Source organism: Carassius gibelio, chromosome B12 (assembly GCF_023724105.1).
Source record: "Carassius gibelio isolate Cgi1373 ecotype wild population from Czech Republic chromosome B12, carGib1.2-hapl.c, whole genome shotgun sequence".
In the NCBI taxonomy this organism is placed as follows: Eukaryota; Metazoa; Chordata; class Actinopteri; order Cypriniformes; family Cyprinidae; genus Carassius; species Carassius gibelio.
In genome coordinates this window covers 9869281-9888568 of record NC_068407.1, presented here as the reverse complement: position 1 = coordinate 9888568, position 19288 = coordinate 9869281, and the positions used below count along the sequence as shown (strand labels likewise).

Here is a 19288-nt window from a genome sequence, read left to right as displayed (position 1 = left end):
TCACATATATATTAGCAGAAAGTTTAAAAATGTTGCGTTTACTTCACACAAGTAAAGCGCCATTTTCCCCCTATTGCCATGGGAACCTTATGAAGTGTCGTAATTACGTGACGTGAACATCATCTGCAAACCCCGCGGTAAAACCAGGGTGAAACTTGAAGCGCGCAAATCATTCTTATTTGCCAACAAAAATAAGCGCAAAAGAACGCCCGATTTGTTACATGACAGTGGAGCCAAATTATATTGTGAGAACTTGCGAAACTGCGGTTTGATGAAATAAAGTAAAAAAGGTGATTCCCCCAACACCCCCTTCTCACTAGGCTATTAACACTGTTGTAGTTTCATTCAGAAGTTGATGCAACTTTACAGTTGTAAGATTGCACTTTTTTGTTACAGAACAGTACCAAAAACTTACAGTTGTAATTATATTAGTAGTATGGAAAATAATTAACGTTGCAGTAAGAGATTGCTCAACTTAAATATTCTTAAAATATGTGGTTTAGTTTGCGCGCTTATCATAGGAAGTAATAAGAAATTACTCTTAAATTAAGGTAGTAGCCTAGTGAGAAAAAGGTGTTGGGGGAATCACCTTTTTTTCTCTTTTTCATCAAAGCGCAGTTTTTGCAAGTTCACGCAATTTCATCGCAAAAAAATTGCAAAAATATCCCGCAAATTCCATCGCATTTTTTAAGAAAACGTGCCGCAATCAAGGATTTTTGCCCACAACAATCACAAAAAAAATCTGCGTTTTTCTGGAGGGTCTGACTATAGGCCGATCCCACAAAAATGTATGAATAAGATAAATGCCACCCAGTTTGCTAAAATTACATTTTTGTTATCAAACCTGGTGAAATCTGTTAGAGAGTTAAATTTTTGTAATGAACATTATAGATGGGCATTAGTCCACCGATAGGGTAATCAGCCAATCACAGGCACTGCCTCCTGTCATGTGGATTTTCCCGTTTTTTTTGTGTGTAGAAAATAACCCTGTCCTACACATTCAAGCACATCCATGAAGAAACATCACAATATTTTGACCTTGTCCAAGTTTTCAAATTGTCTTTTCATTCGCCCTCTCTCTCGCTGCACTGTACCTTACACACATTCATTCGGTTATGTAACCGTCTTAGTGTATGTCACAGCTCAGCACACAAAGGCATTTAAGTGAATGTGTGTGTGTGTGTGTGGCATGCATAACTGCTCTGAAATACTCATTTCTGATTGGTCAGTAATGGCATTTAGAAATTGAGTTTTGTTCTATAATGATCGCCGAACTTTATAAATGGACATCGTCTCAGAGAGCTAAGTGCCTGTGTTAGTTTCTGAACCTTGTTGAGCTTTAATCTGCATGTAATCTAATACAGTTGTTTCAATTCAAATCAACATTTAATGCCCATTTAAATGATTCCTTTTGTAATTAGAAGGATAATGTACAGTGGGCATTAATCAAAGTAATTTACAATACCAAGACCCTCTAGAAATGCTTATGGAGGACCTTGCTTTTGTCCTGTTCGGTTCAAACACACACACACACACACACACACACTATCTCTCTCTCTCTCTCTCTCTCTCTCACTGGTCATAAGTAATGAGGTGCTTAGGAGGGAAAAGAATGCAGGGTACCATGTTTGCTCATAAGCCTTCTCTGGTGCAGGGTTTATTGGTCTGATGTAGACCTCTAGTGGCCATTACAAGAAGAGAATAGCAGAGGATAGATAGATAGATAGATAGATAGATAGATAGATAGATAGATAGATAGATAGATAGATAGATAGATAGATAAGACAGACAGACCTCTTATAACATAAAACCAGTTAGACCTTGCGTACATGTATACAAACACACTTCATAACCAAATGCATTTTTGGAACAAGTCTTTATTTAAATCTCATGTTTTGTCATAGGGGCTGTAGTTCACGGACAGTCACAGCTGCTGTTGTGCACTTCCTCCTGGGTGTGTGCTACACATTTCCATGTGGAGGCATGTGGCTGAGCATGGATTTGAATACATTCCTCTGTGCTTCTCTGTGTGTGTATGGAACATTGTACATATAATGAGTGAAATGAACTTATAATCACTGCGACATTGAGACTTTGAGATATTTTTGGGTCACATTTCTTATGAAACAATCCAGTGTAGGCTGGTTTCTCTCAGTGTGCTGTTCAAATGCAGATACAGTGTACATGTGGGGTAGATATGCAAACCAGGGTTGTGGTTTGTATGCAGATACTGAGTTGAAGAGTTTCAGTATCTCCATTAAACCGAAAAGAACGAGACCTACGACTCAAGAGACAAGCAGAACGCAGAAGGTGAACTTTACCACTGTGTTTTTAATGTTTGATTTTTAAATGCTTTATTATACTATATTACATTATATTATATTACTTTATATCCATATATACTTTTTTGTTTTTGTTTTAAAATTTGTTATTCCTTTTATTATTTTGATCACTTTGAGTTTATTTAAAAACAAAACTTTTTTTATAACAACATTGCAAATGTAATCCTGTATTTTGCTGCAGCTGACCTTTTTAAAATTTAAGGTTTTAACATCTTCGTTTTTCTTTTTTTTCTTTTTTTCTTTTTTACGAGGTATGATATACAGTTAGTTGGTCATGTTCACAACCAAACTGCCACTACTTACCAAATAAAAAATAACAGTACTTTTTGATAGACAGATAGATGGATAGATGGATAGATAGATAGACATTAAATATTAATCTGAGTTGATATCATTTTATTATGTAAGCTAGAAGAGCATGTAGTGATTCGATTTAGAATTGGTGCAGTGCAGTTTAGTGATAATTATACAAATAAATGATAATTTGACTGCCAGTTCAAATGTATTTGGCTGAATGAATTGTTCGGATTCTCTTTTGAAATGTTTTGCTCAATGCCACACAGTTTCCAACAAAATGTTGGAATATTTCCGAATCTATTATCACGATTAACCTTATTATTTCAGTATGACAGGAAGTCCCATATGTTTCCATGCATGACAGGATGGATGACCTAACAGGCCTTTTTCTCTCTCTTCCAAATACTGGGACTATTTGAGGTCTTTGCCAACAGCCTTTTCATAAAAACAGGAATTGTGTCATTTTTTAAAGGTTAGAAATGGGTCATTGTTTTGTTGGATTGGTCCTCAGATGTGACGTCCAAGGTTTAAGAACCCCATGGCAGGTCACTTAATAGTAGCGTATGCGTTCACAGACTTCCACATTACCAGTTACAGTGAGCGTCAAGTCAAGCAGTCAGTGGTGGCTCTGTTGTTGTTCTGGGAGCAGTATTTTCTGTAATGCTTAGGTGAGAGAATGGCTTCTATTTCTGTTCTTTCTATATGTATATATGAGTTTTCAGTCGCTCAGTTGACCTCTTGCTTGTGTGTTCATTTGTATTGTGTGGCTTGTTTTCATCATGGTGAAGCTCACAATGGGTTACACGAAAATAACAGCGCCTTCAGCTATGAGGACGTGGTCTGTCTAACCGTAACAAGGTAGAGACACTTTCTAAAATAACTCTTTCATACAGCTTTTCATTGAATAGCTTCTTTACTTTCATTTGTACCAACGATACATTTGTACTGGTCTTCTGAACCGTCGGACTAGTATTTATTTAGAAAAAAACATTGCGACCTCAATACAGTAGTATGTTATACTCATGACCTTGACATTTATAGCATTGTTCATAAAATCAAAATTTTCTTTAAATTATTATTTCTATTCATGTAGACTTGTCTAAAGGGCTCCTCCTGTCGATCTGTGCTTCTCTTTCCTGAAAAAACATATGCAAATATTTCTGTGCTTAATTTTTAACTTTACCGAATTCTCGTCATGCTTGCTTCTCATATAAATACGTTTTTTTAAAGGAACCGTGTTAGATGCCAGCCTGTTGTTGACCGAGAACATCTCAATAAAATCATTTGCAGATGTTTTTTGGGCTCCCTGTGAATCTTGGATCTCTTTGTCTCTTTGAGTTTTTCCAATGCTTGGCAAAATAAGTAAAGTTTTATTAGCTCGTTAAAATTACATATTTTTCCATAATTTTCCTCTTCCTCTTTTTTTGTGTTCAGGGCATATCTCCCACCGGACAGGGTCGACCCGAGTCCCCCGTTTACACCAACCTCCAGGAGCTAAAGATCTCTCAGTCGTCTCTCCCACCTGTTCCCTCTTCCTCTCCTCTGCACATCCTGGGCGACTGGGAAACGCACAAAGATACGAGTGGAAGAAACTTCTACTACAACCGCATGACTCAGGAGAGGACCTGGAAACCGCCCCGCTCTCGAGACTGCGGACTCACTCGTGGGGACACGTCCAACTCTGGAGACATGGAGGTAACACAGCTGGAAAAATGTCTATAGCCCCTTTCACACTGCCATTCCGGCAAATACACGGGTAAAATGTTCTGGCAATTGTTCCCAGGTTGTTCGATTTTGCACTTTCACACTTCCAGTGATGACCCGGGATATGAGCGTGCTTTCACACACAACCAGTAAAGATCCCGTAATGACACGTGACATCAGGGCGTGACGTGTAATGTACGAGCCGAAAACATTAGGCACGTTATACTTTCACTGAAGCAAGCAAACGATCTCTGCGTCAGCGCAGAAAGTGAGGAACTAACTGATCTCTGCTTCATTACAGTTTGCAAATATTTTTTCGTTGCGAATGTTGATCTTCCTTCAAAACAGCTGGTAAAAGAGTCATGCGATAATGTGCGTCATCACTTTGACACGGCATTAGATCTGGCTTTTGTTCACACAGCTCTCGTCCCGGGTTGAACCCGGCAATGTTACTAGGTCCCCGACCCGGGTTCAGTGCCGGAATCAATCCCGGGACGTGGTTGCTTTCACACAGAAGGCGACCCGGCAATATGCCGGGGCCGACGTGCAGTGTGAAAGGGGCTTTAGTTGGTCAGCTATGTAAATAATATATATCTCATTTAATCTGTAAACATACCTTCTTTTCACTGATGTAATGATGCTAATGACTCTGTGCCCACACGCTTGAGCATGTGGAAGTCTGAACTAGGCCAGAGTTGAAGTAGGTCTTCAGTCTATATTTAAGCCTTTGAAAAATGCTGTTCAGATATTTAAGCTTCAACCGATCGCTGACCCAGCTTCACTCAGAACAGAGTGGAGCAACTTACTTTCTGTGGAAATCACCATTATTACTGTAATAATTACTGTTACTGTAAACAATGACATGTATGTCTGTATTTACAAGAGTACAATGTTTGACCTATTTTCCAAATTCATTTAGTCTTATCTGAAGTTTCAATCTAAGTTTCACTCTTTCCATTGTTCATAGCTGCCATCTAGTGGAAAATTGTGCGCATAATAAAAGGGGGACATGCAGTTTTTTTGTTGTTTATCAGTTTAAATTCTATACGTTACAGATGCTTTAACTTAGAACTAAATCAATATTAAAATGTTTAATTTGTTTTAAATAATAATAATAATAATTGTAGTAATATTAATGAATGATATATATATATATATATATATATATATATATATATATATATATATACACACACACACTGTATAATGTATGCATGTAAATGTGGATTATTAATATTTAATAGTAATTCAGATATAATAATATAATATGTCATTATATATTAAAAATATAATTGCAACTTTTATCATTGTTGTGCAACTAAAACTATTATCATTGTTTATTTAAAAATAAATTAATAGTAATAATAACCAAAAAAATGTATTCATGATTATTTTTAAAATAATATATATTTTTTTTACCTATAATAAAAACTAAGCAAAAAAAGCATAATTACATTAAAATTTAAATATAATAATTATAATAAAATAAATAAATTAATTTATTAAAATGTATTATTTTTAATTAATATATTTTTTTATTACTGATAATTTGTTTTGTATAATTTTTTATAGTAATAATAATAATGAAATACATACTAATATTTATAATAATGATTTATATATTTTTTAAAAAATACCATTTTTATTTTTATTAATTTTTTTATCCAAAGCAGTTTACTTTAGTGTCGTTATTGCCACGCCATACTGATTTTCTCTTATATTTCTGCCCTTTTTTACTCATTGTCTTGTCTTCCTGTTTTCATCAGCATTTGTCTTCTGAGGAGAACTGCCTCAGCACACACTCCAGTCAGTCGGACAGTCAGTACGGATCGCCCCCTAGAGGCTGGTCTGAGGAACTGGACGAACATGGCCACACACTCTATGTGTCTGAATACACCAATGAGAAGGTGCCGGAAAGAGCTGCTTGCATACAGAAATCTATTTTTGTTTTGAAAGAAACCCAGAGTAACAAATACTTTTTTCTTGTTTCGGCAGTGGATTAAGCATGTGGACGAACAAGGGCGGCCGTATTACTACAGCGCTGACGGATCCCGCTCAGAATGGGAGTTACCAAAAGTAAGTTAATGTTTTTTTCCTCAGAAATCCCCAGACAGCCTTTCTTCTGTCCTTAGATCAAGTGTGTTCATTGATTGTTTTAGCTTTAGTGTTAACCAGGGCAGTAGGAGGATTCCTGGGAAAATCTAAAAGTAAACCTGATTCTCTAATCTAGTTAGTTGAGATCAGTGTCTCTAGTGCCACAGTCGCTGCTGTCCTCTCACTCTCATTCCATCTATCACACACACACACACACACACACACACACACACACACACACACACACACACACATGTTGTGCTCTGGGGGGCTGAGCGGGTTGGGTGGGCTTATGTTCGGAGTAGGGGATCTGACCGCACATGGTGCTGTGGACGGTGAGGAGAGAGGTAACTTTTTAAATTTTATTATATAAACTACCAATACTTGTTTTGTATATAAACTAACTGGATACTGGATGGATTGGATCGTACAAATTTTCCTGTAGAATTTTGTATACATGATGTTCTGAATGTTATTTTTGTGGTGACTCTACGCGCATTGTATTTTGTGTTTCTCGCGTCACTAATTGGACTAAACTGTCACTTTCTCCCTCTCTTTTTCTTCCTGTTTGTTCCCAGTATAATCTCTCTCCTCCGATCTCTGAAGAAGCTCCTAAGAGTCACAGTTTGGAAAGAAAACAGCAGGAGCCCATTGTGCTGACCAAGTGGAGACACAGCACCTATGTGCTGGACATCAGTGACAAGGTTAAACACAAACAAATCTTCTTTAGCACAACTAATCTTCACACTACAGATCATGCAATAAATATGAATACATACAATATGATTCCAAAGGTCCAAAACATATTTTTGAAAGAAGTCTATCAAAATATAGTAAAAACACTAATATTGTGAATATTATTACAATTTAAAATCCTGTTTTCTATTTTATCTGTTGTATTTGTATTTGTTTTTGTTTTTTTATGTTTTATATTATGTTTTGTTATAATTCAAATTAGGGATGCACCGAAATTTCGGCCACCGAAAATTTTCGGCCGAAAATGGCCTTTTCGGTTTTCGGCCGATAGACTTTTATCACCGAAACAACACGGCCGAAATGTTGTGATGACGCAAACAGAAACCGCGACCTGCACGTGCACCTGCAAAGCGCAGACCACGAGCTCCACGCGACATTCACTTAACACCAGTGAGAACATTCTCTCTCTTCGTATTCCTTTATTCGCAGCACTAAAACGTCTCCTAACAAAGAGATTAAGACGGACCACGAAGTAAAAACAAAGAAAAGTACAGTCTTATAGAGTCTGTTAGCACACGTCTCACTGAGATCTTTTCCTCTGCACTTCATCGCGAATGTGCTTGATCCGCGTTATAATGACCATTACTTGGATGCGGAAATAAGGCAGCGCGCACGAGAAATGATCCAGGCCTCGCTGGATGCGGAGAACCAGCGTGGAGACGGAGAAGCGCCAAGCGCAGGAGACTGATCAGAGCGCAGAAAAAAGACTCGTCTCTGCACCAGATGAGTGGCATGCACCATCGTTGTCTGATATGTTCAGTGGAATTCTGCAAGAAAGTGCCTCAAATAATAATAATACGTTGGCTATTTTGTTCTTAGGCTACTACACACACACACACACACACAAACATATATACATACATAATATCAGATTGTAGCCATATTTATGCTAGATTTTCTGCTAGATTTCTGCTTTAATTTGATAAAAATGTTTATTTATGCCCTGGTCCTATTTAAATACACTCTCTCAAATATTTCTCAAATGTCAGGCAGATGACAAGCTCAACTGCTCAACAGCTAGATGGTTATCTGTCTGAAGTCCCCATCCCCAGAAGTGATAACAGTCTTGCCAACTGGAGAAGTGATGCACTTTCTAGTCCTACATAGAAAAATTTCAAATGCACTTCACCTAAATGCACTTTGTTTTTATGAGAGAACTGTTCATTTTAAAACCTTTCTGCAGGCCAGTAGGCCTGTACATTATTATTAAATATACACATGAGTGGGATACATTTTTTGTTTGAATTTTATTTTTATACTGTGCATTGTTGCAATGTGCTTAATAAATATTTGCATAATTTGTAATTAAGTTTTTTTTATGTTTTTTTTTAAATAAGTTATGTAATTGTAATTATCTTTGAAACTTTAATATTAATTTATGCAATTGCAATGTCTTAATTTTAGTAAAGTTAGTACACTGTCATAGCAATAAATGCAATGGTACTAATAATTGGCATAATTTCTTTCGGTGTTTCGGTTTCGGTTTTCGGCCTTGGTTTTCTCTTTTTCGGTTTTCGGTTTCGGCCAAGAATTTTCATTTCGGTGCATCCCTAATTCAAATTGAGTGACCCTTATTGGATTTCACCAAAAATCACACTATTATTAAAAATAGGTGAAAATGTTTAACCTTTAACAAAAAATAAACATAAGAACATTTTATATATATATATATATATATATATATATATATATATATATATATATATATATATATATATATATATATATATATATATATATAAGAATCATATAAATAGTATTGTAACTATTTTTATTTATTTATTTAATTTTGGATGCTAGCAATATGCATATTGCAATATGCATATTTCCTCAGAAAAAAAGTTTTTGCAAAATGCAAAAATGTAAATCGAAATACCCTCAGAGGATAGTTGGGAACCTGACATACCAAAATACAATTTTTGTTTTATTTCTTTATTTATCTTAAATTAACCAGCATGCAGCCTAAAAGCCAATTAAAGGCTGTCAAAGTCCTTTTTTCCATCACTAAGATGCCATTGAAGATTAACACAGACCAAATATATTTCCTCTAGGAGAGCACAAGGCTTTTAACAGTCTTTAATCTTGAGCATTTTCCATGCGCGCGTGCGCGCGCGTGTGTGTGTGTGTGTGCATATGGTTTGTTTTTATCTTGTTAATCATTTATGCTGGTTCTATAAAGATACTAAATGAAACAAGCCTGACATTATGTTGCTCATGCGTCGCACAATGGTTTTCATTCCAGCTGCCATTCAAAAGCAGATGGTTCAGTGTTAAACGCCTCTCCAGGGGCTTCGGCCTGTCACTGTACAGAGAAGTTAGTCACCTCATTATGCTGGAACCAATCAGATATGATTACAGACTTCTTGATTTCTTCCCTTCACAAATTGAAAATAGTTTTCAAGCGAATCAAGGAATCAAATTTGCGTTGATCAAAACCTGCTCAGATCTGCACTTTTTCATTTACTCGTGATGTATCTAGTTGTGATGTTTATTTGTATGCTTGCTTTATACTAACTCCTCATTAACTCAACTTACAACTGACATCTCTTTTTTTAGTTCTTGTCCATATTCTTACAAATCATTCATGGCAAGACAGTGATTTTGACTATAATCTGTCATGCAAACTCAGATAAATCAGCCTTTTTCTCTTAGGAGATTCTGAACTGCCTTCAGAATGGGTCTAACTTTGTTTTGTATTCATCCTCGAACTCCCTCTATTCTGAATGTTTAACAGTGCACTTTTTCTGCTTGCAGGAGTCTGTAAATGCCAAAAACAACTCTCCTGAATCAGACTCCTGCCCTTCTTCACCCAAACACCCCTCCACTGTTAGTATTCACACTAACCCATGTTTAGATTTTATGCATTCTCTTTTCAATCTATTAACGTTTAGTTGACATCTAAATGCATGTTATCATCTGAATTAAAATTTTACTGCAAATAACAATAATACATACTATCATAATCATTATATATATATATATATATATATATATATATATATATATATATATATATATATATATATATATATATATATATATATATGTTTACTTACTAAGCTAATTTTTCTCCTCTCTGTAGCCCTCAGAAAAGTGTGGTGTTCTCAATGTCACCAAGATTACTGAACATGGCAAGAAAGTCAGGTAAAAACTGCATCACTACATATTGCAATTGGGTGTGGGGAAATAGATAAACTAATCACATTTTGATAAAATTATGATATTTATGCAATATATATTCTTAAAAGAAACGTTGTGGTCTTTGTTTATTCTTCAAAGAATTAACAGTGAAAATGTAAGCACCGGTCATAAAAAAAAAAAAAAGGTTTTGCTTAGCTTGATCTTTAGAATTAGTGTCACAGATGCATCTGTTGTTTTTATTGTCCTGCAGGAAGAATTGGGCCTCCACCTGGACTGTCCTGCAGGGATACTCTTTACTTTTTGCAAAGGGTCAGGGCAGCGGCACCAGCTGGGTATGTATTCGTACAGTTTACAATGGCCTGTACATCTGGGACAAATGTGGAATTATTCTCTTAACCCTGTAAGTCAGCATTATTTCAATTTACATGCTTTGAATGCTGACAGGATTCCCCATAGTCTACCTTAAATTTGCCTGCATTTATTCAGGAGTGTATCATGCAAACTGCATTCACATTTAGTGCTCGACAACAAATCTAAACAAAAAGAGACCTACATGCTTTTATCTAAAAACTAGCATTCAGATGACTATTAATGTTAGCTCTCTTGTCTATTTGTACCTCTCTGCTTCATTTATATCTCCCATGTGTGTTGTGAGTGTGATTTCATGCATCATCACTCTCTTTTCTGTTCTGTTCCTTTCTTCCATCTCTTCTCTGTCTCTTCAAAGTCGTACTGCCGCAATGGTTCCTTTCCTGAACTCCTCCTTTCATTGCTAAGTAACTGGAAGCGTTCGATTAAGCCCCGGCCTGCAGTGTCCTACACGCACTGTAGACGCAGCCGGGCTCCTCCTGTATGTGGCAGCCTCTCTGGACAAAATGAATGTGCCCTCGATGCTGATCCAGGAACAGTTTTTTCTAAAGTTGAAAAACTTTAAATAGGCTAAATTGTTTAAAATGAATAGCATTTAATATAAGTTCATTATTTAAATAATTATAAATGAATAATAGGTTGTGTGATGCATATCTGTTTTGAGATCAGCTGAGCAGGGCACGTTGTCTCCGGTTTTATTTGTGCACGTCCTACTTTCTGCCTGTGCACCACACTTTTCGCCCCCTGCTATGTGCTTGAAATTAGTTCCTCCAGTAAGAGAGAGTGAATTTCAAACTTTAACCATGTCAAATAACCAGACTTAGTAATTGAAAATGGATGCACTAAGAACCTTAAGATTGTTGGCATGCATTTCTGTGTATTCTGACTTTGAGAATTGATTTTATGCTATTTGAATGCGTAAGCATCTGTACACAAAATGGAGCTTAGCATTGCGCAACGCAAAATGTGGGAATGCAATTTTCAAACCTATGCCTTAAATGATAAAAACATCAAGTGTGTGCATTGTGCATTTAATATTTCAGTCTAACCTATTATTGTACTTTTGGCACCCAGAACTAATTGACACTTAAAATGCAGTGTAACTCGCTATAGTCCCAGGAACATCACTATATAGCTTGTGTTTAACAGCATTGGACTAAAGAGAATCCTAAATAACTCTTGATGATTTGCTTAGAGAGTGACAGGATTTAAAACAAGTTAATTCACCTTGTTTTTCAAGTTTGGAGGCAACCATTCTAAACCCGAATTTACAGTGGACCTGCGAGGTGGTTCGGTTGAGTGGGCATCCAAAGAAAAATCCAGCAAGAAACATGTCATTGAGGTGGGAGTCTCATTGTTAGAAACAATTAAAGGGATAGTTCACCCAAAAATCTAAATTCTGTCATCAGAATTTTGTCATCTGTCATTTACTCGCACTCAAATATGAACACAAAGGAAGATATTTTGAGGAATGTTGATGGTAGCCATTGACTTCTACAGTATTTTATCCATACAATGGAAGTCAATGGCTATAGAAAATCTTCTTTTGTGCTTAACAGAAGAATAAAAGTCATACAGGTTTGGAACACCTTGTTAATGATGACAGAATTGTCATTTTTCCGCGAAATAGCCCTTTGTTTTAACATTTTTGCATACAGAGCAATTTCCTAGTAAATATAATGAAGATAATTAAAGAGAATAAAGCAGTAGTCTATGAGAGAATGTTAGTTACAGTGATTTTTTTCACTTGTTTAAAAAAAAATGTAATCACAGTGTCTAGAACTCTATTAACTGTAGCAAAATTACGATATCACAGTTACTTTGATAAAACACGCTTTTTATTAAAATGGCAACAGTATCACAATAAAAGACAAATGTGTTTAGCAAATAGCTACTTTATTAGTTATTTAATCATTTTTATTACTAATTATTTAGTGTTTATTAGTTAATAGAAATTGCTAAACGTTCTGTATTACAATTAATTACTATGATTGCAGTACGTTTACGATTTCCAAGAACATAGCAACTATCCATATACAATATACGTTTCCCTGTATTACCTAGAAATATTCTTACTGTAACTGAATCTGTCCTGACTCTTATTTAATATGCTCCCACTGACCTGATCTGAACTTTGACCCCGGCAGCTGAAGACACGAGTGGGCACGGAGTTGCTGATCCAGTCTGAGATTGACAGCGTTATCAACGACTGGTTCAGAGCGCTTTCTGAGACCACCAACACACATGTGAGTCAAATCAACACACCCCATGATGGCTTAAACGGCATACACAGGGTACATCGATGTTATTAATGGTATTAATGATAATTCATGTGTTGTAGGCTTGGGAGTCTGATGAGGCCATTGAAGAGGACATGCCGGAGTCTCCAGGAGCTGAGAAACACGACAAAGAGAAAGACCCGCGAGACTCCAAGAAACACAGAGGTAGAGAAGACATATTTGTCAATAAATCATAGCTACATAAAGTTTGTCGAGTCGTGACACACACGTGGGTTTGTACAGTCGTAAAGAACCCCAGTTTGGATTCGTCTGAGCAGAAGAAGACCAGAGTCAAACTGAAGAAGTTCCTCACACGGAGACCCACATTACAGGCTGTCCGGGACAAGGGCTACATAAAAGGTACAGCTTTATTGGATTTTGGGGCTTTTGTGAATGAGCTACATACAGAGGAAAGAGAAGACACCTCTGGTAACCCTTCCGTCTGTTCTCAGATCAGGTGTTTGGCTGCAGTTTGACTGTCCTGTGTCAGAGAGAAGGTACTTCCGTGCCTAATTTTGTCAAGATGTGCATTGAGCATGTGGAGAATACAGGTATTTATCTGTTTGTTTCAGTGGTTGGATTACGAATACATTTTTTGAGTTGTTATTCTAGGACTACGCTCACTTCCTGTTTCGTTTCTCTGTATCTGTTTCTCAGGCTTGAATGTTGATGGCTTGTATAGAGTCAGTGGAAACCTGGCTGTCATACAGAAACTGCGCTTTGCGGTCAATCACGGTAGGGAAGAACTGTTTTGAGATCTGTTCTGAGTATAGTTTTTCAAAACGATACAATCTCGCAAACCGTTCTCACGCACCAGTCTTGTTCCTGTTGAAATAAAGCTGAAATAAAATGAAATATTAAATGGTACAACTTAAACTTGAAAAGCTTACTAATTATCTAACTGAAACAACGAATTGAAATGAGAAAAGCACATCAAGTTACTTGAACATATACCTAAAATGTATATAAAATATACAAGATGTTGTTAAAACAAAAGCTAATTCAACATTTGAATACATTTTATGGTAGTATATACTGTAAATGATAGTGAAATAGTACTGTCATGCACATCTCACACCCTGAAAGGTCAAACAGTCAGATTTTGTTATTGTGGGTCAGCAGCTTTGGTTTGAATCGGTGTGAAGGATGTGTTTATGTCTGCAGATGAGAAGGTGAATCTGGAAGACAATAAGTGGGAGGATATCCACGTGACTACAGGTGCTCTCAAGATGTTTTTCCGGGAGCTTCCAGAGCCTCTGTTCACTTACGCATCCTTTAATGACTTTGTCGAAGCCATTAGTGAGTTCCTTATGAGTTTGTGATGCTTATCATGTGAACTTCTTCGTTCAGATGTTCTGCTGTTTTAAAGTTTGTGGTAAATGTTTTTGAATGTAAACTATAATATTCTGAAATATTAATACAATTTAAAAGCACAGTTTTTTATTTTTATGTAAAAACTAAATTTTTACATAACTAAATTGCTATGTAAAAACTAATTTGGTGATCAAGAAACATTTTATTAATGTTGTGCTGCATGTTTTTGTGGAAACTGTTACATAATTTCAGAAATAATCTTATTACCCCCTTTTGCGGTGTACAAAATGTTCTTTTTTTTTTAATAAGGGGATGTCCATAGAATGGACATTGATTTTATTATTACACACCCAGCATACTAAGAAAGCATCAACCACAAGAGGGAGCAGTTTGACTTGGGAATAGTTTTTCCTCCCGTTCCTAGGCTTGGATCATCTTGACCATACCCTAATCCTGCTTTTTTTCAATTTGCTTGCTTTTCAGAGCCCTCCGATTACAAGCAGCGAGTCCAGTCCATAAAAGACTTGATCAAACAGTTGCCAAAACCCAATCAGGAAACAATGAAAGTGTTATTCAGACACCTGAAAAGGTAAGGAATTGGTCCCGTCCTTGTTTTAAACGGAACATTAGTATATTATGCACAGGCCCAGGATGGATTTGTCATTTTGAGTTAATAAGCTTCCCTTTCCAAACCATCATCATTCATTCTTGATTTAGGGCCATGCTGGTGTGTGTGTGATGGTTAGAGGTGAGGAGGGTGTGGTCAGTGCTCTGCACAGCAAGCCTCTATCGAGTTATCTCACTGTATCCATTACTGGGACAGACCTGGAGACTGGCCAACTACATCATTATGAGGAGCAGGACAGAGTCTGGAGGAAGAGTGTACACCACATCCTACTGATGCATTGCCATTGGCACTGGGTGTGATGCACGAGCCACAGAGAGAGAAAGAGTGAGTCTTGAGAAATATTGAGAGCAGAAGACAGTGATGGAGAGACAACATGAAGGGCTGTATGGAGGAAAGTGTGAGCGTGAGGTGCCGTAGTTTATTCAGGCGTGGCGGCCCGTGATTGTGATGCAGTAGGAATTTAATTCAATTAGTTAAGAGCTTTGACTGTGACATCAACCTTGGGAGCTTCACAGGAAGCGGCAGATGTGGAGAACGCAACTGTTATGTTGCTGATGCTGATTAGTAGATGTTGTTTAGTGTTTTCCTCTTTCTGGCAAAGACCCATCCATTTAGACAGGAAGAGACTGACTGACATTTAAAATGAGCGCTCAAATTGCACTGACATTAAAATATTGGCCAATACTAAATTAAGATGCTGTCTCTTTTAGTTGTATTTAATAAATTAATAAATAACGTAATTGCATTACTGTTTAAAAGTTTGGAGGGTTTTTTGTTGTTAAAAGAAACCTCTTATGCTCACAAAGGATGCTTTTTTTAAATCAGAAATACAGTAATATTGTGAAATATTATTACAAATTTAAATCACAGTTCTCTCTCTCTCTCTCTATATATATATATATGTATATGTATATATAAATATATGTATATGTATGTATGTATATGTATATATTTATATATATATATATTAAATATTTTTGTAATGCAAAGCTGAAGTTTTAGCAGTCATTACTCCAGCCTTCAGGGTCACATGATCTTTCAGAAATCATTTTAATATGCTGATTTAGTGAATTTGCAGGATTTATTATGAATTTATGTACTTTCACTATTCATCAGTTGTGTCTTTCCTGAATAAGACCGTTAATATTTCGAAAAATATATTTTTTAACATTAGTGTATATAATCTCACATCAATTAGTAGAGTATTTTTAGTTTTGATTTAAGACCCACTGACTGGTAAAACAACTACTGTGTGATTTACCTGAAAGGAGATTGAAGAGTCCCTACTAAAACTACTTTTTTTTTCTTGTAGATTTAGGTTTATGAAGCAGCTTTTTATAAGCATAAATTGTTAACTGTACCTCTGTTATCACATCCATTCCAACCCTTAAAATAATCATGAGCTATAAAGCTGCTTCCTCGGTGGCAGGTGAGAGTCCCATGAATCTTTAATCACTCTGGGCTTTCTTTAGGGAGTTGTCTTGTTCAGTCTTGTGAGGTCTGATCATTTCTACAGTATTCCACCTTAATTTTGCTCTCAGGCACATGAAGTGTCCATTTCTTCCTCTCTTAGAGATTTGCTATAATCTTTTGTAAATCTGAAATGACATTATGAAATGACACTTGTCCGTGCATGCACATCATTTTAAGACAAATTTAAATGTGTTTTTAGGGACATCACCTTGACACCTTCAGCAACTCCAGGTTCAAATGAAGTGGGACATAAACAAAGAAAACTCTATTTTCGCTCTACATATAGAGTGAATCATTTCCCCATGTTGTTGTACCAGACTGTGCTTTACTGGGTAATTCTGAATGCAATTCGAGACCGGTATTGAGTCTCAATCGTAATTGCTATATCAAACACGCACAATGACATTTGCCTTTGCCTCCATTTGCATTTAAATGGCTCTTGGTCCACTGTAACTCAAAATGGAGGACAGAGGCATAGCGTTCCAGAAAAATTATGGTTTGACATTTTGCTGTTGCAAAGAAAAGGCATCTGTATTTATGTAATTTAAGCACAACACCCAAGCATTTTTTTTAAATGCAAAATCACCAGCGTTGGGAAGATTTGGCATTTTAATGTGGAGTAGATTGGTTTGCATGTGGTTAAGAAAAAGAAATGCATTTACCTGCCACAAATTCACCTTTCACTATTTGTTTGTCAGACAAACGGAAGCTCTTTATTCACAAAATATGAGCTCTGCTGTTGATTGATGGTTAGTTTTTCTCCCAATTTACAAGGAAAACAAAACAAAACACTTGTTCTCTCTTTCTTTTTCAGAGTGATAGATCATGGCGAGGTGAACAGGATGACTACCCAGAGCGTGGCTATCGTGTTCGGCCCGACCCTGCTGCGGCCAGAGGTCGAGACGGGCAATATGGCGGTTCACATGGTCTATCAGAACCAGATTGTAGAACTCATCCTTCTAGAGTATGACAACATTTTTGGCAGGTAGAATCAATTCAGAGAACACAGCGCCAGTTTAACATCTCATATCCATCGCACAAAAACATACCACTGCTTAATGGAGTATATAAACAAACGTGAGTGGATTTACTGTGACATATGACTGGATATAAGCAAAGAAAATGACTACAGGAAGATTCTTTATGCACTTAATATTTTTTGCAGTTCTGAGGATATACACACTTTTTTTTTCATTTGGATCGTCATTCCTTGGCTCAGAATAAGCTGGATGGACTTTTGGACAATTATGGATGGTCACTAGTCTCCATTATGCACTCTTTTTTTTGAGAAATGGGAATACTTTTCTTAGTTGGACACTGGAACGGACTTTGTCTTAGCCAGTATTGACGACTAGTATGAAAACTGCTTGAGTGGACACTTTCAAGTCTTTGCAGTGAAATGTTTAAAAGAAATTCTGATTTTGACTTGTATCTGGGCTCTTGCAGGGCTCAGAGGTTTAGTTTTCTTCATTTTTTTCCTGTGGAATAAGCTGAAAGTGCGCTGTATTAGGAGACAGTATTATTTAACAATGACTACTGACCTACGGATAGTGGGGTTGGACAATGATTAATAATCAGTATTAGGACAGGATTCCTGTTTCATATTGGGAAAATTCTTGTTTTTTCTGTATCCAGCCATGTTTGCCCTCCATCCACACCTCCCTTAAGTTTACTGGAAAAGTTGTGCGCCTCATGCTACTGGATAACAGACATGCTCTTCACGCAGTTATGTCATCCAATAGAAAAACTTCCTTTTAATGAAAAGACCCTACCTTCAATGAAATATCCAGGTTTTCACGCTTTTGAGATCAAACCTGTGTTGTTTCCTTGGAAGAAACGGACGGTGTTGTGCTGAATTGTGTAACAGTACGAACCAGATCTCTCCAGAAGAGCTCTCAAAAACAGTCCGAGGTCTCATCTCTCGCCCTTGTATCTCTCTAGGCTTACTGGAAAAAGAAAAGTGAGCTGCTTAGATCGGCATTTAGGCCTTACACGGTTTCAGATCAATACAGAATATTCATCTACTGTTTCCGGCTCTGCCTCTGGATGGAAAGGAGCTTGATAACAAATTGACAGGATGGTACTGGAAATAGTGCTGCAGTTAGTCTTCACTGAAGGTACGCATGAGAAATGCCTTCTCTGTCTCGTTTTTAACAAAATATGAAAACATGTGTACAGAATACTTGAACTTGTTGTAAAAAAAAAAAAAGAAGTGTGATGGCTTGAAGTTGTGTGTCAGTAACAAATGGAAAAGATCTAATTTTGTTGATGTATGGATGAAGGTAATGAGTATTAGATGGGACGGGGGAGGGGTGATGTCATCACCGATTTGTGAACTGCACATTGTGAATGTAATTTTCAGACTAACTGCTGTTTCTGAAATTGACGCCTAATCCTAATTAAAAAGACAAAAACTCATGGATAATATTAAAGTGATAATGCTCGAGTTATTAGTCTAGTGTTTATTTTCATTGTGCACGTGTCGCCATTTATTTCGATATTACACGAACTGAGAATATGGAAAGACGCAGGGAACTATCAGCCGTTGCCTTCTTTTATTACAGTGATTTAAAAGAAAAAAAAAATAAATCCTGTTTATTTGAGGAGAGCAGATTGCACAGCACTTGTATTTTTAAACATTTATTCAGGAGCCTTATTAAAACGCTGTAGTAATTGGTTTAATCCAAAACACCCTTTACCAAAATATTAATTTCCTTACATTTATGGTGTTTAGTTTAGCTTTATATAACTCGCTCTGTGTTTCTAGACAGGAATCTATGAAAAAGTGACATGGAAAATGACAGAATAGTGACTGGGTGGAGATCAAATCAAACACCTGCTTGAAACCATGAGCTGTAAAGGCTAAAAAGAGAAAACAATTAGCTCATATC

General features: G+C 36.5%; 1 protein-coding gene and 1 long non-coding RNA gene across 6 annotated transcripts in view; both read left to right on the top strand.

The window, feature by feature from the left end:
* arhgap12b (Rho GTPase activating protein 12b) overlaps nt 1–18843 on the top strand; it is a 66945-nt gene extending 48102 nt beyond the window's left edge. Inside the window, exons 3-19 of one of the 5 annotated variants that reach the window (XM_052571066.1) lie at nt 4074–4334; nt 6110–6250; nt 6339–6419; nt 7016–7141; nt 9436–9507; nt 9948–10019; nt 10276–10337; nt 10585–10666; nt 11944–12045; nt 12851–12949; nt 13045–13147; nt 13226–13342; nt 13435–13533; nt 13640–13717; nt 14147–14281; nt 14780–14885; nt 17212–18843. In XM_052571066.1, coding sequence (XP_052427026.1) covers nt 4074–4334; nt 6110–6250; nt 6339–6419; nt 7016–7141; nt 9436–9507; nt 9948–10019; nt 10276–10337; nt 10585–10666; nt 11944–12045; nt 12851–12949; nt 13045–13147; nt 13226–13342; nt 13435–13533; nt 13640–13717; nt 14147–14281; nt 14780–14885; nt 17212–17386 — 1911 coding nt within the window. In that variant the 3' untranslated portion in view covers nt 17387–18843. Of the gene's footprint in view, nt 1–4073; nt 4335–6109; nt 6251–6338; nt 6420–7015; nt 7142–9435; nt 9508–9947; nt 10020–10275; nt 10338–10584; nt 10667–11943; nt 12046–12850; nt 12950–13044; nt 13148–13225; nt 13343–13434; nt 13534–13639; nt 13718–14146; nt 14282–14779; nt 14886–15013; nt 15560–17211 lie in introns of those variants that run through there. The other 4 variants (XM_052571070.1, XM_052571068.1, XM_052571067.1 and 1 more) reach the window with 4 other exon arrangements.
* LOC127969238 (uncharacterized) lies at nt 2332–4067 on the top strand. The gene is made up of 3 exons (XR_008156244.1): nt 2332–3307; nt 3428–3497; nt 3870–4067. It is a non-coding gene; the product is annotated as an uncharacterized LOC127969238 (long non-coding RNA).
* Nucleotides 18844–19288: the final 445 nt, after the last annotated feature.